General features: G+C 44.1%; 1 protein-coding gene across 3 annotated transcripts in view; it reads right to left on the bottom strand.

The window, feature by feature from the left end:
* Positions 1-5108: 5108 nt before the first annotated feature.
* The window catches only part of DAAM2 (dishevelled associated activator of morphogenesis 2), a 202502-nt gene continuing 185305 nt past the window's right edge, over positions 5109-22305 (bottom strand). For all 3 annotated transcript variants that reach the window (XM_063152019.1, XM_063152021.1, XM_063152020.1), the window contains 3 exons: positions 20958-21089; positions 12606-12776; positions 5109-11232 (listed from right to left, as the gene is read on the bottom strand). In XM_063152019.1, the coding sequence (XP_063008089.1) occupies positions 11017-11232; positions 12606-12776; positions 20958-21089 (519 nt within the window). In that variant the 3' untranslated portion in view covers positions 5109-11016. The remainder of the gene's footprint in view (positions 11233-12605; positions 12777-20957; positions 21090-22305) is intronic.

Below are 22305 nucleotides of genomic sequence, written 5' to 3'. Positions count from 1 at the left end.
CATGTATGTGGGCCAGACCACATGTCATGCTTGGTAAATCACTCAAATTATTGTTTGCTGATGGGGACACTAACCTGGTACATTGACCTGTGCACTCTACAGTGAGCACCTGGAGACAGATTTGCAAGCCTGAATACTTCTCATGCCTGATGTGCAATTGGAGAAAATTGCATATTTGTTACCAGATTGACAAGTCTGTTTTTAGCAGATGGGCTTTTGTCCCTTGATTTCTCCTAAATATTAGAGGAAGATTTCACCTTGCTGCCTCCCAAGGCAAAAGCTACACATATGTTGGTGAGAGCCCAGACCCTTTTCTAAAGAGAGTGAGAGCTGCAGACCCTCAGGGTTCATTGCAGAGCTGAGGGAAAGGGGGAGGAGGAATGATAAGTGAACTAGCCACCAGAGAAGATCTCAGGAAAGAGCCTGTCTCCCATCAAAGCTCAGTTATTTCTGTGACTATGCCCATTTTCCCATAATTACACTGGTTCTGCTCTACACAGCACTAAGTCAGGTCTACTGATCCCTGTCCAAACTGCTGCTGCCCTCCTGTTTGTATTAGGGCGCCAGCATGGGTTAAAAATTAGAGAGTAAGATTGCCTCAGTATCTGATTTTTCCCCCTTTCTTCCTTCCATCTTGATTTGGGATGTACTGGTCAGCATCCCCCAGGGAGAGGATTAATCAGGAACAGACAGAGAGCTGGCAGCCTGACAAGGACAAGACCATAGCTATGGGACAAGCTGCAATTTAGAATCTCTTGCTTTGACCCTAGTACAAGTCTAAGACATGCTTGCTGATGCACCCCATCACTGACACCCCAGGAGCTGGCACAAGATCAGCACCCCCAAGACCGCAGCTAGCTCTGGTCCCAATGTCACATTGCCTCAGTGCTGGAGATGATTCTGTGGTGAAGGGCTGCCCATCCCTGTGACTCCAGAGGCAGCTCCTGCTCTCCAGCTGCAGAAAAGGCTTCCTCTCCACTTACAGAGAAGCTCTCATTTCAGGGACCAGAGCAAGGGAAGGTGTTACTGCCATTCCAAAAGGGCAACACAACATCTTTAACATTTGGTTCCTCGATGAACATTTGGTCCAGCTGCACCACAAGGAGGACAATGGGAAGGTAGGACACAGCACTCGATCTGCCTGGCAACTCCTGCCCCATGCAAAGCCAAGCTGAGTGCAGAGCAACAGCGTTTGTGCCAGGGTCAGTTCTCTGCCAGGAGCCTCACCTGGAGACTGAGGTGCCCAAGCTCCTGCAGCTGATAATACCACAGAGAAAGGGCAGCAGATCCTCCCAAGGTGGGCAAGCAAAGGGTCATGGCAACAGAAAGGAATTGTGAGGGTAAAAGAGAGATGTGAACAGGGCTCAGATATTGAAGGAAATCAGAAGCAGAAGCAAGGGGTACTTTACAGCAGAATGGGGCATGGCTCTGAAGAGTTTTCTGCTTGGGAGCCCAAAAGGAAAGAAAACACTGGATTGGACAATCCTGGAGAAAATCTGCACTTTGGGGTTACCCAGCTTCTTCTAAACTTGTTCAGCAGCAAAAACACAGTGTGTGTAAGCCATGGAAACTCTTGCCCAGTCACACCACGTTACTGTGAGTCCATGAGTAGGCGAGTACTGGGCTGATTCAGGCTTCTGTCCCTGAAAACACCTCATGACTGTGCAGGAGCTAAGATAACAGTTACTACTGCCCCCAGATGCTGTCACACCATGACAGCACTCAGCCAGGCAGAGCCTGATCACTGGAATATCCAGTGAGACACTGCAGAACACCATTTCCTACCTCTCAAATGCAGGAACCATCCAACCTTGCTGGTGTAGGGGGGGAATCCATCTTTGTTCTTTTAGTGTTGCTACAACCAAATGAAAAATAGCTCAAGCCTAAAGCAGATGAACATTAACTTTCCTCCTATTTTGTTTGCTTCCTTCTGTAGGCAACGGAGCATGCACAAGTTTTTGACAGTTTTTTGCATTCCTCAGCCACTGTGCACAAAGCACCTTCTGATACCTTTACAGACCGCTGGCTTTCCAGGAACCACCACTGGCAAAACAGTGGCAGAGTTTGACAATCAGAGCATGAGCTATGGATTCACCAGATTCAAGGCAAGTTCTTGGTAGTCTTCCATGGGGCATCTAGGCCAATTCTTACATCACTCGTGATATTTTAGGGGATGATAAAACATAAGCTTTGCCCTGCAGACCTACTGGTAAGGGAGAGTCTTTACTTAAACAGACGAATAACAAGTATTTATCAGATTTTTTGAGACAATCACAGTTCTCCCCCTTCCTCAATCTTTTAAAATTTCTACAAGGAACATGAAGAGACAGAAGCCCTTCTCCCTCCTCTCTGCAGGGGCAGGCAGCAACACCACACAGTGTCCAACACACCCACCGTCCTGTCTGCCCCAAAGGAAGGGGCGTCCAGGGCTGATGTCAGCCCTGATCCCCAGGTCCCTGCAGCCTCTATGTGGCTGTTGTGCTTTCCTTCATTATCAGCTGCCTCAGTCCTTGCTGGAATTGTTCTGAATAGCCCTTCCACAAAAGGAGAGTATGGCAAAGGTCCTGCTATAACATGACAGATCCGACCACTACTGGTCATAGACGCTTCTGGCAAACAGAAGCCTTTTTCCACATCTCACAGCCATAAATTATCAGTCTTTTCCCACATCACAGAATATTCTGAGTTGGAAGGGACCCACAAGAATCATAAAGTCCAACTCCTACATGAATGGTCCATACCACAATTGAATTGAACCCACAGTCTTGCTGGTTTTAGCATCATAGTCTGACCAACTGAGCTTATCTTCCCCTTTCCATTTCCTGATTCTTTTTTTTAATTAATGCAATTAGAGATGTGTTCTTCCATGAGCACTCGAGAAATTGGCTCAACACAATTGTGTCCCACATCTAAAACAAGGTGGGCAAAGAACAATTCCTGGGTCCCATGCTAACCTATTCACAGCACTCCAGAACCCTTCTGGACCCCTGGGGTTCAATGCTGTCACATGGTAGCAAAAATGCAGCAGCTCACTCAAAGCAGGCCCCCACCTCACTGCTGAGTCTGGCATGGAGAAAATTAGGGAAAAATGGAAAAAAAAAATCAAAAGGGAGAGGAAAAAAAGGCAGAAGAGATGAAAAAACAGCAGAAGAGGGGTAAAGACAAAAAGGGAAAAAAGGATCTTACCTCCTGGTGAGCCTAAGCAAAGTAGAGATAAATAGCAACTATGCCTCAGAGAAAACAGCAAGAAGCCCATTAACTACAGGAACATCAAACAAACTCGATCTCAACAATGTTGAAAACCAAAACTTCTGGGCTTTGAGAGAGGGGAAAAACTCCCAAACTTTAATTATTTTATTTCCCAATGGTACAAATCCAGGGCCAAGCAGATTTCTCCCAGAAACCTCCATGTCCACTATGGCAGAGATAAAATTCAGCTTTGTTTAAGCAGAAGGCAAAAGTTATAGAAAGAGAAAACTGAAAAATTACAGATTCAGTCCTTCCCAGCAAGAGCAGAGAGCTCCCCTTACACTCCTCTTCACTCCCAGTCATTCAGCGCAGCTAAACCCCAGCCCTAGATTTGTTCAGAAAAAGCCATGAGGCACTTACCTTGCTTTGTGCAGTGATGACAAGGACAGGGAAGTCCACAATCATGGGAAAGATATCAACCAGGAAGACGGAAGGAGGCTTCTGTGATGGACCCATGCTGCAGGGCAGAACACCAGCTCCTCACTGTGTGCTCCAACCCCAAAGAAAATATTAAAGTCTTCTTACAATCCAGGCAGGATCTCTGCCTTGTTCACTGCAAATAATTCAAATGCCACTGGGTTTCACCTCTAATAAGAAAAAAAGCAACAGTTTGACTTCCTCAACCAAACCCCAGCTGCCAAGGGTAGAGCACTCAGGGAGGCCTCTGCATTTTCATCCTGCCTCTACCACTCACATGATACAGGTATTTCAGAAACATCCCTTTGACTCTGCCCTTGCATTTGTACAACAAGAACCTAAAAGTCAGAATTTTAGCAAAGCACTAACCAAATGGATCAAAACAGAGAAACTGAAAGCCTAACTACTAAAAGCCAACTACCTTCCCACAAAGCACTCCCATTTGCTGCTTGTTGATCCTCAGGCTGTGCAAGCCTGATTGCTTTTGCTGATTTCCACACTTCTTCCCACCTGAGAGCCAGAGCCAATGGCTGGGGCTTTGTCTGGGGTCCCTGAGAACTTCAGTGCTGCAGCAATGTGCTGCATAGCCAGCAAGGCTCCCACTGGAAGCTAGGCATGATCTCAGGAGCTCAAGCTTAAAGCACTGCCCTTTCATGGGTTGCAGATGGGTTTCACACATCGCCTCTATGTTGAGGACAAGGTTCTGCCCCTGAACTCCAAGGAATTCCTCAGCACACTCTTCAATTCAGCCACAAATTAGCCCTAACCTTTGTGTGCATCTTGCTCACCTGTCTGTTCTGTGTCTAACTTCACTCCAGACTCCCCACCCTGCCTTTCTGAAGCCTTCACTACTGATGTTGGCTTTTCTGCTTTCTTTTCAGCTGGTCTCATTTAACTCCTTCCTTGGCAGCAAGGCTCTCCTGCCCATTCCTCCTCCTCCGAGTTGATGCTCTTGCTGTCGGGATGTTGCTCAGTTACATAAGTGAGCTCAGGGTCAGTGCTGCTGCCCTGCACTCCCTTCTTGTTTGGAACAGTCATATCCAGCCATGGATTACGAACTCCTAGACATCAGGACCATCTTACTTTCTTCTTTTTCTTTAAGTGAACTCCTGTGTACCATACATAGTTCTGAAATATGAACAAAAGAGAGCTTTTAAAGGGGACCTTTGGTTATAGTAACCTGCTGGCTCTTTAATGAGCTCTTCACCATTGCACAGCATGGGGAGAATGTGCTTGTGTTCCACAGTGTTGCTTTTGCCCCCAGAACAACCTGTGGAGTTTCTCACCAGCTCTGCAGTGACAATGTCACCTAAAGAGCTGCACCCTCTTGACCAAAAATCCAGAGCTTAACAAAAAACTGCACCCAGACTCTGACTCACCTATCGGACTTTGCGGCAAAATGAACAGAAAATGAAACTACCAAGAAATGTACAGACACACAGTGGGGGCAATATATCTTTAATTTTTTTTTGATTTTGTCTTTTAGTATTACAGTATATTCTTATAAAAAGATACAGATAAAAAGGACACTACAGGATTTGTACATTTAATTCACCTATAGTCTTAAACTGACTAAGAAATGAGGATAGGCCAAGGCATTACAGCAGCACACAACCTCCCACTTCAGTAAGCAGCACTGTACTTTCTAGCTTGGCAGGCAGGGCCACCTCCCAAAGTGGCCTGCGAGTTTCAAGCTGAGCAGGCTTGCAGGGGAGCAGAACAGCTGCAGGTGGGGATGACTTGGAAGGGAGGTGTTAAGCACAGAGTGGCTCAGGTACCGAATATTCCCTCAAAACTCTAAAAACCGCAAAGAGCTTTAAAGAGCCTGTTTGTATGCAAGCAGGAAGGGGGAAAATGGCTTGTCAGAGAGGTTTTTCTAGATCACTTGGCTCAAAGCTCCTAGTGGGGGAGACTGAAAGGACCATGCCCTACATGAGCTGTGGTAGAATATCTTACTTTCTTACAAAACTGCCTAAAGGAGAGTTTTAGTCCAGACCTTACTTTTAATTATGCTGATGTAAAACCAGAGAAACATGAACCAGTTACTGTGGATCAATTCTACATTACTACCCATAACAGAAGACTCTGGTTTGGAACCATCCAGACTCTTTCATTAAGTGAGTTTCCAAAACACCAAACTAGACTAGCATCCTTCTCAGCAGGCACAGTGAGCAAATCTGGCCAGCTTCAGAGAATACTGGTCATCACAACTACTACTTAGATTAGTAGATAGCTTTTTACTGCATTATGTAAATAAATATATAAATTCTATATTTTCAGTTGGCCAAATTGTGTTATCCAGGTTGGCCCCTTCTACCTTTATAAGAGAACCAAGGATGGCCAATGGAGACTACATCTTTGCATGGCAGGCAATCAGAAACCTCCTGTGTCAAGCACAGAAGCCAAGGAGCCATGGCTAAACACCTTCTGACTGCCAGAGACTCCATGGGTTACAAACCAATCAGTAGAAAGATTTTCCTTACCTGAGGTAACCTGGGGAGGTGGGCTGGAGGAGGAAAGAGGTAAAGTAGATGAAATAATTCTTTGGCCATAAAGATAGGGAGGAATATTAGCTCTGGGGAAGGAGAACTGTCCCAATCTTTCTCACTAGTGTGTTAAATCTGATGAGAAATTACAGGCCATGAACCACTTCTGGCCATCTAGTCAAGCTTCTCTGGAATTATGGACCAAATTTGTGTGGAAGAGTGAAGTTTGGGCATGCAACTATGCACCCTAACTCTTTTCAATCTTCTCACCATGACGCATGATTAAAAAAAACATATTTTGTAGAAAGTGGTCTAAAATACCCAGTCTCCTTTAGATCAACACAAGCTTCAAAATGAGAGCTTTCCTAGAACCAGGATCACCAGGGGCAGAGGAATTATGACAAAAGGCAAAGGGGTTTTTTTCCTCCCTCCCTTCCCAAACCAAGACTGCTCACCTGCATCCCCTGGCCTGGCTCAGCTGGCACAGGAGCCAAGCCAGCTCTCCAGCTGGTGTAATGCCCTGGCACGGTCTCAATAGTCTTTGCTGTAATGCAGCGTATACATACATACAAACATAGCAAACTAAAATAAGGCAAAATAAATAGAGGTGTCAGATTTACAGGTTCCCCTTAGAGATTCCTAAAACCTTTTTTTTTTTAAATCATTTAACCCCCAAACAAACAGACAAACAAAACCCAAAACAACCAACCTAGAAACAAAACTGCATATATCATGTACATCATCTACTGTACAACAGATCTCTTTTCCCCTCACGGAAACTCCTGATACAAGCTTCTCCCGTGCAACCCAGCTCAAAGTGTGATCTTTCCTAAAGAAAAGGAAAGATTTAGCCAGTGGGGCTGATCATTATGGAAACGCCTGCCCCACAGTCTCCCATCAGGATCCTTTGCAATTCCTTTCCCTTCCTCAGACATTGTGAACACATTACAGAAATGCTTCTGAAGGACATCCAAGTTTTTTTCCCTAGTGAGGAAGTCTCTCGGCCCTGAACACTAGTCCTGCTCTCGTAGGGAACTGGTGCCTGGACAATGGCTGTGCTACAGAGCATGGAAGAGTCTTGCTCCTTGAAGTTACTTGACCTTGTAGCATTTCTAGAGACACAACAGACTGAGAAGAGTGACTCAGTTCAAAGCAAGTGGAAGGGGGAGGGAGTCTTCTTCAGTCTTTTCTGGGCTCATTCTCATGCAACCTGCACAGCAACAGTGAAGACACGCAGAGGTGAGTGAGCACTAGACCTCTAGGGATAAATTCTGGAGAGTTTGGAAGTAGCTCTTCTAGGTGTGAGGAACTTCATAATAAAGTCAGCAACTACTGTATTTCTGCAGGAAGCAGAACAAGCCCTCAATTATGCCTTTTTTCCTCACATCTCCTTCTTCTCCACTTATTTCCAACCACAGAGTGACTTCTCTTAAAATGCTGGTTCTGTGCACAGGTGCAAGGACAACAGCAGACCCTAGCTCTTCTCCAGCTTCTTCAGTGATGTTAGACCTCAGACCTCTTCCTAAACCTATCCAGGAATAAGATTTTCCTTTTTCCTTCAGCACCAGGCAACTCAACTATAACTGCTGAAGAAGGGAGCATTATATGCACCCATAGTACCCAAGAGATGAGGAACATAGACAAACTTCAGCAAGAATCTGATGCCCTACAGCAGAGCCAATTTTTTCCTTATCTTCTGTGTGGGTAATCTCATCTCATACTGGTAATTTAATGAGCCACTCTGCTTGTCACCACTTGCATGAAAACACTGCTTGCCTCAGTGTGAAACTGAGCTTTTCCAAAACCTTCTTCATGAACTTTCACCATGGAGTCAAGAGCCTGGGGGACTGTCCAGCACACTGAACAAAACTTTTGGCCACCATCGCTGATTCAAAATGGGGAGCCTGGGGCACTGGAGTGCTGAGAAAGTTGAGCTGCATTGAATCAGGGCATGACTCTGAATTTCTGTCCATCCCCTTAAGGATCCCACAGCTGATTTACAGGAGTTGCACAATCTCTCATTATTAATGTATGAGTTAAAGAGGTGGCAAAACTATAGCAGCTTTCTTTGACTCCCAGTGTGGCTGGAGCGTTGTTGCGTACCATCATGCACAACCTCTTTAAAAAATCAGGGCTGAACTGTGTACACAAAGGGACAGAGGATTTATCACTCTCTCTGCTTTTGCTACATTTGTGCCTGGCAAAGTGACTTCAGTTTCAGACAGCACAGCACAAACCTGGTTTGACAAATACTGGGGCAGGGGAAATGCTGTATTTATATTCAAAGGGTTTGCCCTGAGGTGTTTCTTCTCTGGCAGCTGCCACTCTGACAGTCTGCCTTATCAAACAAGTACCTGGGGAGCAGGCAAGCAGCTGTACTTGCACATCATCTTGCACTAGAACTGACCTTGGCACTACACGTGAAGTTCTGGGTGAGTCCTAAACCAAGGGAGAACAAAGAGGGAGGAAAAAAACCCTACAATGTTCTAATGCCTAAAAGCATAATCTTTGGAATTCAGGGATTATTCAAATCTAATCTCAACTGTATACCAATTTGGCACATATTACCACCTCTCATATGGCTTACATGGCATAGGTTACATGGCATGCTTTAAAACAAGACAAACAAAAGGGCTGGGATATATAGCAAGTCTACTTCAGGGAGCAGCAAGGAGCTTGTTAATATAATTTACAAGAGACATTTCTAAAAATTCATTTGTAATTTAAAATAAAAATGCTTAAAAAAGTGAGATTTTTTTTCTTAAACTTTCAAAAACCTTTATGAAATAGTCTTTCTTCTACAAGGTGCTTGTGTCCACTGCAATAGGCATTGCTGTTAATAGCTAATCCCAGAAGGGGAGTGGGATAGTAAGGGAGGAGAATGCACCCAGCTCTTGTAAGATACCAGCTCTTTACGATGAGTATTATACAGAGGCGCGGCAGTCTGGAATGTCCTAAATAGGGAAATTCTGGGGTGGGAGACTCAAAATCCAGTAAACAATGAAACATCAGAGTTTAACAATTCTGACTTTTTTGCTTCTCTTCTCTCAACTCTCTTTTTTGCTTTTAATAGTTTACATAATTATTTAACTCTCCAAGTGTTCAGAAAACCACCACAGTTTGCTTCTCCAACACTGTAGTGTGTAATACTGATCAGGCAGCGTGCATTGCAGAGGAAGTTCTGTTCTGCAGACTCAGTGCAGAGCCTGAGGTTAAGTGACATTCAGAGAAAAATCAAACCAAATGATTAAACTTCCCTGGGATTCCTTGACATTTTGTGCTATCGACTAATGCAGCAATTTGTAGATGGTGGGTCCCTCTTCTCAAATGTTCTCTCTTTTCTTCCTGTCTAGGAGGAAGAATCCATCACCATTTTTTCTTTTCCTCTTTTCCATCCCCAGGGAAGATAATAAAAAAAGAAGACAAGTTTGAAAAAAAAGGTGAAAAAAAAGGCCATGACAGCCCACACAATCCAATTCCTTTCCTAGAACCATGAAGACACACAGAATTCGAGCCTCTTCTTGGGTACTTTGCTTTTCTGCTTATATATTTAATTCATGTAACTTAACTACAAATGTATTTGTTTCTTCTGAATTAAGTCAACTCCAAAGCCTGACTGGCTTACACAATTCTGTGTCCTCCTCGAAAAATTCTCAGTTTTAATTATGGAGCTGTCCCATGGTTCACCCCAAGTGATTTCTTCAAAATGAAAAAGTCGGTGTGCTCCAAGGCTCTCCTTTTTACACCATTCATACTTTTCTAATGACGTGGTTCCCCTCGGCAGGAGTGGAGTGTGTACAGTGGTGGCCAGGCTGTTAGACAGAAAGATCAGTTCATGCCAACAACAATCACAGCTAGCATCAAGTGGAAAAGAAATCTCACTTCCGGCAGGCAGTGGACCTGTTCACTGTTTGCTACTGGAGACCTGTGAATGATACTAGGGAGCTCCCAATTTCCAATCTTGCACAAAAAGATAAGAAATTTTCCACTGATTCTCTGCCAGCCTCCAGCAATGACAACAGACTCTACAGTCATCTACTTGTAATCCCAACCTGGCAGTGGCTTAGTTTTCTAAAGGAAAGCCAGAGTTTCTTTCCAAGAAGATCCATTTCATAGCCTGGAGACTCAACCACCAAGAAATTCCAGAAAACTCATTCTAGCAAAGCAGAATCCAAAAGACTTCTTCAAATTATTGTATCTTGATCCTGATTCTTGATTTTCATTTTGTTACAGAAACTGAAGACTTCTTTCTAAGCTTCACTTGCTTTGGACAGTGTAGGCCACACAAAAATACCATACAGGACATGAGCTAAAATGCTTTTTTCAGGTGCTAATCAATGGCTTATAAAATCCAGTTCTAGAAGGGAATTGGAAACTTGAGAACCACATCTCAACAAACCCCTGAAGGCCAGTCTAGATCCTGAAGAAGTGATAGTTGTTTACAGAGTTGGTCTGAAATTAGTCTTCCTTGTTATCAGCAAGATGGAGATCATGACTAGTTTTTACTTTGGCACACAGAAAATTATCTTGTTCCAGCTGTGAGGCTGTCTGCAAGGCGCAAGTACTTTCTGTCATCACCATGAGGCCTTTGATGACACAACAAACTCCCAGAAGCAGATCTGTCAGCTCTGCATGGCCCAGTCACAGGCTCTGCTGGATCCACAGAGGCACTTTTATAATGGTTCAAGTTAGGAGCACAGAAGAGGGGTGAGAGGAAAGCTGATCACGGAAAGGTAACGTCTCTAGGTACAGACCAAAGCCTTTGGGGCAGCTGTCAGCCAGGCGCCATCACACACATTCATCTTCCTTGCTTTGCACTTTTTCAACACCTTCTTTTGGTTGATTATTTCTCTTCCTCTTGTAGTTAATAATTTAGCTTTGTCACCACCCGCTCACGGCTCGTCTCTAAGCCTTGGTTCCCCGAACGCTTGCGGTTACGCTTGAGCTTGGATAAGTCTTTGTCAAAGACTTCACCTGACCTTAATGCTGACACCAGGTCATCAAACTCCCCACTCTCTTCAGAGATGCTTCCAGCTTTTGCTTTCTTTTGTCGCCTCTCTTTCTCCCTCTGTTCTTTTAGCTGTGGAGAAGGACACAGAGTTTTAGGATTAGCTAATCAAGATGCCAGATCACTAGGTACACTGCCAAGAAGTAGCTAAAATGCATCAGCACAGATTAGGGGGAAAAAAGAGTAGGAGCTTATCCACAAGGCCATCACCTGTGCCAAGAGCAACAAGAGGCCATGCTGGGCTTTTCTTCTACACAGGCGAGAAGAAAGCAGGAGAAATGAGGAATGAGTAGCAGCACACGTCTGCCTCACAAAGCACAACTGGCCTGCAGCTAAAGGACACACGGGATCTCTCCATGCTGCTGCTGTTTTCCACTAATTTTACAGCAGGACAGTGCCAGCTCAGCTCTCTCTTTCCATTGCTCAGCTCCAGAATCAGTAGCACTGGCAAGGGATGGTGGTGGCTATCGGGAAGCAGATCACTCACTCTGTAAATGCTAGCCCCACACTGCAGGAAGACTCTTTCCATGAGGCCTCCCTCACAGCGTATTAGGCCTATGAAACCATCCTACAGTGCTTTAACAGTGGGCCCTGAACGTTCCAGGCTGGCTGAGAGGAAACTTGAGCCTATGTCCTGGCATTTTATCCCTGCATCCAACGCTGCTGGAATCCCGGTGTTTTACCTCTCTCCTCTTCTGAAAGGCAAAACCCACTGCTTTTGGCTCAGCAAACATTTAAATCAGCACCTCCCCGCAGCACGGCCTGGGGCTATGGCAGCAGCAATGGCTAAGGTGGCAGCAGGGGGGAAGGAGGAGGGACTGTGTTCTCAGGCAGCACAGAGGCTGGGGTTAGAGGTGGAGGCTGGTTCACACGAACCCCTGGGGACACACACGTCTGTCTCCCAGCAGCAAAACCCACAGAAAGCTCTCTGCCACGTCAAGGCTAGACACGGCCCCAGTAATGAATGAAGGCATTAAGGCTGGCCAGAGACTGCCAGTGTCGGGGCTGCAGCAGGTGCCAGGGCATTTGCTGTGTCACTGTGCACTGCCAGATGACAGGCACACAGCAGATGATGATGGAGTCTGACTGGAAGCTGACTAGCTTGGCAGGACTGAAGGAAATCTGGCTTCTCTGCTTGCTGCCCAAAAGCTGAATAGTCTGGCATGGGGTGGTGGCAACCCCATCCTTCAAAGTGCCAGGGCAAAAATGCCTGGGCTAGATTTGGTATCTGAATCCAAAAGGAGGTAATTTGGGAGTCAAACAGTACATCCTCGAGATCTGACAAAACACACAGCAGGGAAAATGTCATCTAAAGAACAGAATGATGCCAAAGAGAGGTGTCAGGAAGAAGAACACAAAACAGTGACAGGACATGAGTACTGGAATTTCACTCAAGGCATGAAAAGGTGAAGGAAGGTAACATCTTCCTGTGCCCAGATCCTCACCATGGCCTCCATTCGTGCCCTGCGCTCCTCCTCTTCCTTTTTCTTCCTCATATTCTCCAGATCTTGCTTGGCCTCTCCAAATGACTGTAAGAAAGTGTCGAAGATGCCAAAAAATTCATCTGGCTGCATCTTGCCCTCGGTCTCTCCAAAATGCTTCAGTGCCTTGGCATACTGTCAAGGGGGCAGAAAACACAAGAGCCATAATTAGGGAGGCAGTTTGGTGAAGACAGCAAGGATAGCTTATGAGTAACCACACCAAGTAATTTAATGCCCTCTAGGCATTCATGTGGCAAGAGTAGAAACTACCCCCAGCAACAGAAGTGCTTCTCCTTAAGGCAGGTGCCTCCATCCCTGAAGAGTCTCCTGGATATCCTTTGGGTAACAAGCAGCAATAGTGCTGGAGAGCACTGTCCACTGATACAAAAAGTGATCTTAATTCCTGAGGGCAATGGACTAATTTCAGAGGATGACACTGTGGCCACATCTTGGCTGCAGCTGCAGGACAGCCAGGGTATGGAAGACAGTGAGCTAGCTGGGGAAACAAGTAGTTTTAGTCCATACTTTTCCCTTCCATCTTCCCTTCAAATACACTTTTTAAATGCCTGGAGGTAAAAGGTCTTTGCAATAAAGCTACAGTCTCTCCTCTCAGAAACCTCCTGCCATGTCATCCATCTCTCTGGAATTCTCTGAGTCAGGGTGTTACCCGGGAGAGAGGAGACTATAGACAAACAAGGCATGAAAGAGGGGCAAGGAAAACATCCAGGGCTCCCAGGCAGACTTAAAAGAGAGGGAATACATCACAAGTGGTTTTTATTTTAAAAGGCAAATGTTGAGGCTGCAGGACACATATGGAGGCAGCCAACTGGCAGGACTTCAGTCACAGGGCAGTCCTGATGGGGATATGGTAAATTCACAGCAACCCCTGGCTCTTGGACATCAGTCCTGCAGTAGTTGTACTCTCTCCTTTGCACTCTCACACTCCCAAGCAGGTCTCGCTGCTCACCAAAATGCACTCAAATGCAAGCACATACAGTCTGTCAGCAGCACATACACACGGACAGTAAGTGCTGTGTAAGGAGACACATCCATCCACTGCCCAGCCACCCTCCCTCACACTCCTCAGCGCTGTAGCAGGCAGCCCCCGGAACACACTCCCGACAGGACTTGTGCCCTGAGGCACAGCTTCCCTAGCATTCCCTGCTTGCACTTCAGCACACAACCACAGAGCAGCAGAGCATCCTTACAAACCTCAACATTTACCAAACCAGGCTATGGACTGTCCTCAAGCTTTCTGATGCATGTTTTCAGTCCATACTAACACAGCCCATTTTCCCTTTCCTTATGTGAGTGCTCTTGCAGAATGGAAAAGACAGTAAGAACAGTTCAGGCTCTGATCCCAGCACAAAATTAGTTTGGAAGCAGGTCTTATAAACCCCTCTGGCCCTGTACCAGGTAAAGCATAAACAATGTCTCCCAGTCAACTGCAGGGGGAAGAAATCTCCAAAGAAAGCAACTTCCTTCTGGCACAGCCTGAGAGATTCAGCATCTCCCCTTCTCTGCTATCCCTGCCAGGCCCACAAAGCAGTTTGAAGCAATAGATTCTTTTTTCTTTCTTTAAAAAGGCTGTGTTCTCAGCCAGAAACAAACAAAGAAACCCAAAGAATCTTGGAAAAAAGTGCTGGAAGAAATGCAAATTGCTTTGAGCTACCAAACATGGCAGGAGTTGAAGGAAACACCACATAGAAACAGCAACAGATTACTTCTCTGTTTAACTCCTTTTCTCTGAGGCCTCTGAAGACATACCCAAAGTATGCACACCTACACCCTCTCCCCACTCCTCTCTGTAATTTTATCTGTATATAATACACACATAAGCTTTTTGAATATTAGGGAAGTGCAGCAGTCTACAGTAACCCACGCTGAACCAGCACCAGCTCTTTGGCAGAGAGCATACAGGCTGTAAATACCACAGAAGGAGATAAAGCATCTCCATATGCTCTATTTTCTCATCTTGCTTGCTTCAGTGTGACAATCAGCCAGGGAAGCAGAAAAGTGCCAGAGAAAGACTTCAGCACAGGCATTGCCGCCACTGCCTGAACACACAGAGCACCTGAAGCTCATTGCTCAAAGGGAATATGCTACCTGGAATCTCTTCCCACCTAATTTGTCATTAACTCCTGTGAAAATTGAAAGTAAATCATAAATTAGGAGCAGTGACTAGAGCTGCCAGCTAGAAGGAAGGCTTATCCAACTGCTGCACAGCCTGAAGCCAGGGGCAGCTCACAGGAGATGGCTCTTGCACCTTGCAATGCACTCCTCCATCCCGTGCTCCTCCTGTGCTCAAAGGCAGAGTGAGAGGGCCAGAGAAATGAGCTGACTGAGTCCATGAATGTCCACAGGGATTTCCTAGTCACTCAAGGAAGCTGGAGGTTGAAAAGGCAGAGGTTCCTTGCCTGGGGCTCTTGAATCCTACATACATGGAAGTCTCCTTTAGAGGGTGGTGTTGTCTGCAAATGTTTTGCACGAGGCCTGTCACCCAACTACTAGGACCAGCTAGTTCGTGTCATGCTGGCAAGAGGGGCTTTAACCACTGCCTCCCTGAGGAGGAACAGTGCTGCTGTGCTGGAAAGTCTCAGCAGCCTGGGAGCCTTCCAGACACACTCATGAGTCTAAGGTGTTGCAGTCTCTAAGCAGCAGCAAGGAGGCTGAGAACAGCCTTTGGTGCCCTGTAACACAGAGCTTAGGAGGTCACAATCACTTACTGTAAAGCAGTGAAAGACAAAAAGCAAAAACTCTGTGAGCTGGATGACCTAAAATAACTACAAAAGGAAAAATCTGGACTTCACTGAAATAAACACTCTCCTTCTTTCTCTACCCTCTCTGGAAAAAAAGCTGACTGAGCAGAGGAAGGCAAGTCAGGAGATCCAACTTCTTCTGCCAGCTCTGCCCATGATGTGGCTTGGGAATTCATGCTTCCTTTCTGAGCCTTGTGTTTTCCACTGGTTACTGAACAGAAAGTGTCGCCCCACTGATCTGATACAGCAAATGGCAAAAGCAGTTCACATCTGTACAACAACTGCACTAATGTAATGCACTATTGTAAAGGGACACATGCTGTCTTTTCACTGTTTAAACTACAACAGACCCCTCTAGCTTTATTACTTCTACTTCTCTGCAATTCTGGTTCTGTGACCACATGGGCTTTTCCAAAGCACCACTGCTGGGATGAGGGGCAGTGCTACAGACAGCCCCCACAATGCTGTCACAAAGCCCAGGCTTCTACCTGCCCACAGTGGCTAAAATCACACTGCCTGCCTCACTCAGGGCACTAAGAGGCAGAGTGGCACAGAGGAAGGTGCTCTGGATCACAGCCTTCTCCTTTGCTCTCTGTCATGGGATTTGTGTCACCGTGTACAGATCACTTGACTGTTCCATGTCCAGATTCCCTGCCAAACAACACCAGCTCTTGTGCACAGTTGTGAAATCTGTAGCTAAGTCCTCATGCATGAAAAATGCTTCCCAGAATTTTGCCATGCGCTCTAATATTGTGGAACAAGGGCTGAAACTTGCTTATTCCTGAAGTCATATGGGGACAGATGACATGGGCAAAAGCAAAATGGAAAACTCTGTTTCAGCAGGTTTTCCACTGTAACACAGAATGGTATATCTTTTTTTTTATTAAAAAATTAATTTCTGCACCATAAGGGCCCCCAAGCTCCATGATATAACAGGTCCACGAGCTCAGTGCCAGTTCTGCTTCCTCTGCCAAACTTTCCACTGAATTTATCCTCTTGCCAAAGCAAATCGTTTAGACAGTTGTTTATTTTAAAAAGCCATTTTAGCAAGGAGAGGGAAAGCAGGACAGCAGCACACACAGACTCTGCTGTGCTTGCCAATGAAATGTTAAACAGTGGCAGAGGACCTCTGGAAACGTCAGGAATGGGGCTCTATGAGGAGAAGGAAAAACAGCCATGATAAAAATTTCCTGCTGTCTGTGCTGTCTGCTGTTGTGGGAAGAGCCAATACACAACTGAATTATACCACGCAGCCACGGAACATGAACTGTATTCCTCAGACAAGTACTCTTGAGTGTGCTCTTATGAAGATACCAATTCAGTACTGAGGCAGGTCAAATAAATGCCTTTTCTCTTGATGGGACAAATTCAGATCAGTTAATAGAAAGAGACCTGCCAATTTCAGGCAGGGCTGGGCCTAGCTCTTCTTGTGTCCAAATGCTCTTAAAGGATTCTCCCAGGAGTTACATTGAGCTACAGGTGCTTTAAACTTTTCTCATGTGTAAGATGCCAACCTGCACTGCAGCATCTGAAGTTCTAAGTTACTGTACAAGAGCTGTGTGATTTATTTACCAAATGGCTGGTGGTGTCTTCTGTAGAATACTTCATCTTTCTCAGTCTTTGTCCTGATACATTCCTTATTCATTTCCCCAGGGGCTAACAGAAAACACCAGTCCCCAAAATACATAATTGAACTGCACAGCCTATAACTAGCACTTGAACTATAGCATTTCTTTGTGTTTCATAGCATTCTGCCATTAATGACTATTTTCTTAAATGGTTTTTAATCAGCAAGCTTTCACTGCCTTTCTGTTCTTCAAAACAGTTACTATAGGTGCTAAGCTTATTAAATGTATGTGCTGATTCTGAACTCCTTTCTCCATCACACCTTGCTTGAGCGGAACTGTCATCAGAAAGACTGGAAATAGACACTTTTCCTACCCACCTTGCCCAGGCAGTAGTCTCCACAGTATCTCTATAGAGAGGCTTAAGTTTGACATTTAGCACAGGAATGGCAATATCTAACCAAGCAGACTTTGTACTTCTAACAAGATCCAAAGTGTCTTAAAAACAGGTTTGTTATAAACCAAGCACAAAGCAGAACAATTCTGAGGAAGTCTAGTGATCTAAGTTCATACCTGTCAATATTTAAGTACATAGTAAAGATTCGTATAGGACAAATGTCACCTTTTTCAAGTAGAAAAATAAAATTCATACCATAGGAGGTTACTCTTCCTCTGCTTGGACATTTTCACTGCTTTCCCACAGGAAACAGAGAAAAAAATTTCATGAATAAAATTCAACCACTTCTTTCTTATGCTAAAAAAAATCAATTTTTCATATGTTCAAACACATAAAAACTGGTGAAGGATTCCAGGGCAGAGTTTCACTTTCTCCCACCTCCACCTTCCAGTTTATGGGAAATGGCAGAAAACATTATCCCTTGATCTAATCTATATACTCCCTTATAAAGTGGTATTGAAAGTGAGAAAAACACAAAAAGAACAAGAAACAGCTGTGCTAGAAAGCCTGTTTAGAGAGTTGGTCTAAGTTTTCAATCAGTTCTTAACTGAGCCATCTGTTTACTGCATGAAGATAAGTACAGCTACAAGGTTCCTCTGCAAACATGGATGCCTGCATCTGAAAACCTGGCCCTTTAAATTTAAAATATCACTTCCTCCTCACAGCCACTGACTTTGAATGGTTCTATTCAAGCAAAAGGGGCAAAAAGATACTGCATGGGACTCTGAAAAATATTGTCTGCTGAGAAGGTCAGCACCACACCTTGGTAATGGACTGTTTCTATCACTAAAGAAATTAATTTTGCTAATATTGAAAAAGTTTTAAAAAATATAAAACTTCCCCAGTTTGAAAAGATAAGTCATATTGTTTTAAATCCCAGCTGAGGAAACATGGCTCTGATTAACTCATGACAATCAATTAACCACATCTAAATTTAGGATATCCAACTCCAGCTGTTAAAACTAGGGCTTCATTATTATTAATAAATCTGTGAGTCAGACCAGCTCTTCCTAGGTTCATTTGGATATTGTTCAAAGTCTTCCCTGCCCCACTACCTTTTTTGCTCAATTTTCTTTGCTTTGAGAAATCAAAAAAAAGAACAGGATAATCAGATGTCTTGGTCCTTCTCTTCCTTTAATTGGCTATTCCATTATGTTTCCATGGTAAGAAAAAAGCTTGTGATTCAACAAGCACAGAGAGCCCATTGAGGTTGGAAGATGTTATAAGCTTTGCAAAGCACATCTGGTTTGTTGAAAATTTCCAGCTTTTTCCTTTTTATTTTTTCTTTTTTAAGAAAGAAAAGAGGAAAAAGAGGAAGAAGAGAGGGCCAAAATAATATGAAGCAAACACGAGAAATAGCTCAACACTGGTAAGGACAGACAGTTCCCTTACTGGAGTCCAAAGGCAGCTTTTTGCCAGTGGAAGAACCAAAGCCATAGGCTGAGCAAAAGTTGGAATGGTGTGTGTTCAAACATAGCAAGGGTGTGTGAGGAGAAGGTAGAGTAACGTTTCCTAAGCATGTTATAGTCATTAAAATAAACCATCTCTTTATGTTGAGTGCTTTATGTTGGCTATGTCTAAAAAAGTGTACAACAACTTCCAGACATACTGCTCTGTCTGCAGGGAGTTTCTCTGGTTATTTTTAAAGCAAAAGAATGGCATTTTTCCTGAAAGTGTCTGATCAAGGAAACTTGCATTGCTGTGCTGGACATGTACCACTTGCTGGCTTTTAACCCCCAACTGAACTTATAGAGAATCTGCATTGGGTTTTTGTCCTGGTGTGCCAAAAAGAAAGGAGCACCACCATCTTTAACGCCAAACCAAAAGTGTGCAGTGTAAGCCATGCACAGAGCATCTTTCCAGAAATGTGTGCCTAACTATAATGAGGTTGAAAAATTTACCCAGTCATAATACAAAAGCCCCAGACCATAGAAAACCAAGTTTTTCTCAGTAAATTTAATGGGGTCACAGAAAGTAAAGGATTTTTTTCTGCTTAGATAGCCAGTGTGAACATTATTATACTGAAAGTAGTTTGAATTTTCTCAAGCAACATGACAGCAATGAAAAATTGAAGTGTTCAAGGCCAGGGTGGAGGGGGCTCTGAGCAACCCAATTGAGCGGGAAGTGTCCCTGCCCATGGCTGGGGGGAGGACGTTGGAACTAGATGATCTTTCCTTAAGGTCCCTTCCAATCCAAACCATTCTATGATTCTATGAAACATTAGTCATGTTATTCTCCCCAGAATGTTTTTTGTGGTGTTGTACTGCCCAGCTTTGCCCTCTGAGTGCTGCAATAGCTACTGCCCCACTGGTGCTTGCCAGGGCAGCCCTCACTGACAGCTGGTGGCTCTGGCATTTGCAGCTGCAAGTCACTATCACCAAGTTTATCTCCACAGTGAAGAAATGTTTTTGAATCACAAAATAACACTACTGCAGAGGAACTGTATGAATGAGGAGTCTTACTGTCAAGATCCTCAGTCTCTATTTTCAAAGTCTAAGGTCTTCTGATCCAACAGCACAGCTTGCATTAGTAATGCAATAGGTCCTTTAACACTAAAAGGACTGACACCAGAGTGGAAACAATTCAATCCAAAAGAAATAACCCCTTTGCTTCATATAGCCAAGCACTTTTAACATGCCAGCCAACAAGGGCAGATTTGCCATTACATATAATTTACTTTAAAACTTGCTCTTCTCTAAACATTTTCATACGCTTATGATCTTTTCACATAAATTCTTCCTCATTCAGCTGAGAAACAGAGGGATTACTGCCAGATTCCAGCCATCAGCAAAGAACAAGCACCTCCTTAGGTGTACCAATTGGTAATGGAGGTGCAGACAGTGAAAGGACAAAATGACTGCAGCAGCACCTGAAGAATAAACATGCACATGGTTCTGGGTGTGTAAGAAGAAACCAAAAACTTCAGACAAACCACACATGTTTGGGATTTCTATCTTTGTACTGAAATACACCCAGTAACAGAGAAGTGGAAAAGATCAAGCTGGTGCAGCACTGTACCAGCCGCTGAGAAGAAAATTAACTCTATCCCAGCTGAAACCAGGATACCAAACTACCAGGTACATTTTTAAAGGGAAGAGACAAAGCACAGATGTCCCCAGATGAATGAGCAAAGTGGAATGCAGTCAGAAGGAGAAGGTAAAAAGATGTGAAGTCGCCATCACTAACAAAGGACCCCTTTCTCAGCAATGGTTTAAAGGCCATTCCCTTCCACACTGTGGCAAGGTGTGGTATCCTGTTGTGCAGGATACTGCCACTGCGATTCTATGCCACACAAGAATAATGTGAAGGAAGATTAGAAAGAAGTGGGTAAGAACATGATTCTTCTTTTAATCCTAAAATATGTCCTAAATGGATATAGAACACATTAGAAAAAATAAGAAACTTCAGCCTAAACAATTTTCTGTCTCTATTAAGTTTTCACAGCAGTTCCAGCACCTTAAATTACTGTTTCCATTTTAATTCAGGCTTTTGACTGAGCTGATGAAACTCTAATCACTGCAAAAGGAATTCTTACCTTGTCTCTAGCCTCGTTGAGAAGGTCTTCTAACTCTGAGAAGCTGAAACTGGCCACAGTGATGAAATCACTCATCACAGGAACAAACCTGTCCCCTGATTCTCGCATGCGTCTCTTCTGATAATCCAGCTCCTGAAAGAGAAGAGATAGAGACAGGCAAGTGTCAAAGATTCCTCAGTGATGAGGAAAGCAGCAGGAAAGTCCATCTGTTTCACTCACTGCAGAGCATGCTCTGCTCCTACATGCATCCAGAGCTCTAACTTAGAAAGCACTTTCTCACTAAGTCAGAAGTTTTTAGGTGAGAGAGGGCAGGTCAAGGTGGGATGAAGGAAGGTCCTGGTTACAGTTTCATTTATCCTCAAATGACAACCACTCCCAAGAAAGCTATCAACATGCTAAGTTTCTAAAGCAACTTTATAATTTAAGCATCAACTACATGAAGTGCTGCACTTTTTTCCCCTATGCAATATGACAAATGATAAAAAGCTTTGTGCAGTAAGTGACTTTAGGATTTTTAATAGTGAGTTTTGTTCCATCGTCTCTTCCCATGGTCAATCGAAATGCTGTATACTTAGGAAAATGTGTTCTAGATCTGCTCTTTATTTCTCTGAAAAGCAGCAGGTGAACAGCAAAAAAGACATCAGAATTGGTTCTTCCACTGAAGGACAAGGAGACAGATGCCAGGTGCAACATTTGTTAGCACCCTAAGCATTATCTTGGACATCATAAAAGTGACATAGTTAGAAACTGGGGCTATTGAGCTAAGAGTTATGGTAAAAGTAAAAAGGATACATAAAATCATAGGAAACAATGATCTATTTGTCTGCTACCTACCAAAATAAAAAATATGAGAGCAAAATTCTTTCTTTCTGGCTCAAGTTTTTTAGTTTTAAGCCAAGATTACCCATAGCTATCTCTTCCCTTACTTTAATCATCATGCTTGAAACATGGAGAGAGCTGCAGAGCTCCTCAAACTGACTAATTTATAGTGACATTGGATGTCTCTCATGCCTGTGCTTGGCTTGTGTGCTGTTGGCAGTCTCATGGGGTCAATAAAAATGTAATCTGGGCCTCATCTTTATTCTCAGCTGAATAATCAGTGGGAATGATAAAGCCTGACTTTCTCTGTAGGGAAAGCAGCATGAAGCAGCAGGTCAAGTTATGATCTGACCCTCTGTTCCCTTTGGAAAAAAATACTTTTGTGCTGGCTGCAGCTCTAGCTCCATGCATATGTTGGGTGCTCTCTGTTAACTGCTCATCAAAATAGTAGTTCATAGAGCTGAATGGGTAGGCTTATAAGCACCTATGGGTAAGTTTGTAAGCACCTATGCTGAGAAACATCTTGGGA

This window comes from Melospiza melodia, chromosome 3, assembly GCF_035770615.1.
Source record: "Melospiza melodia melodia isolate bMelMel2 chromosome 3, bMelMel2.pri, whole genome shotgun sequence".
NCBI classification, from domain to species: Eukaryota; Metazoa; Chordata; class Aves; order Passeriformes; family Passerellidae; genus Melospiza; species Melospiza melodia.
This window is presented reverse-complemented; position numbering and strand designations above follow the sequence as displayed.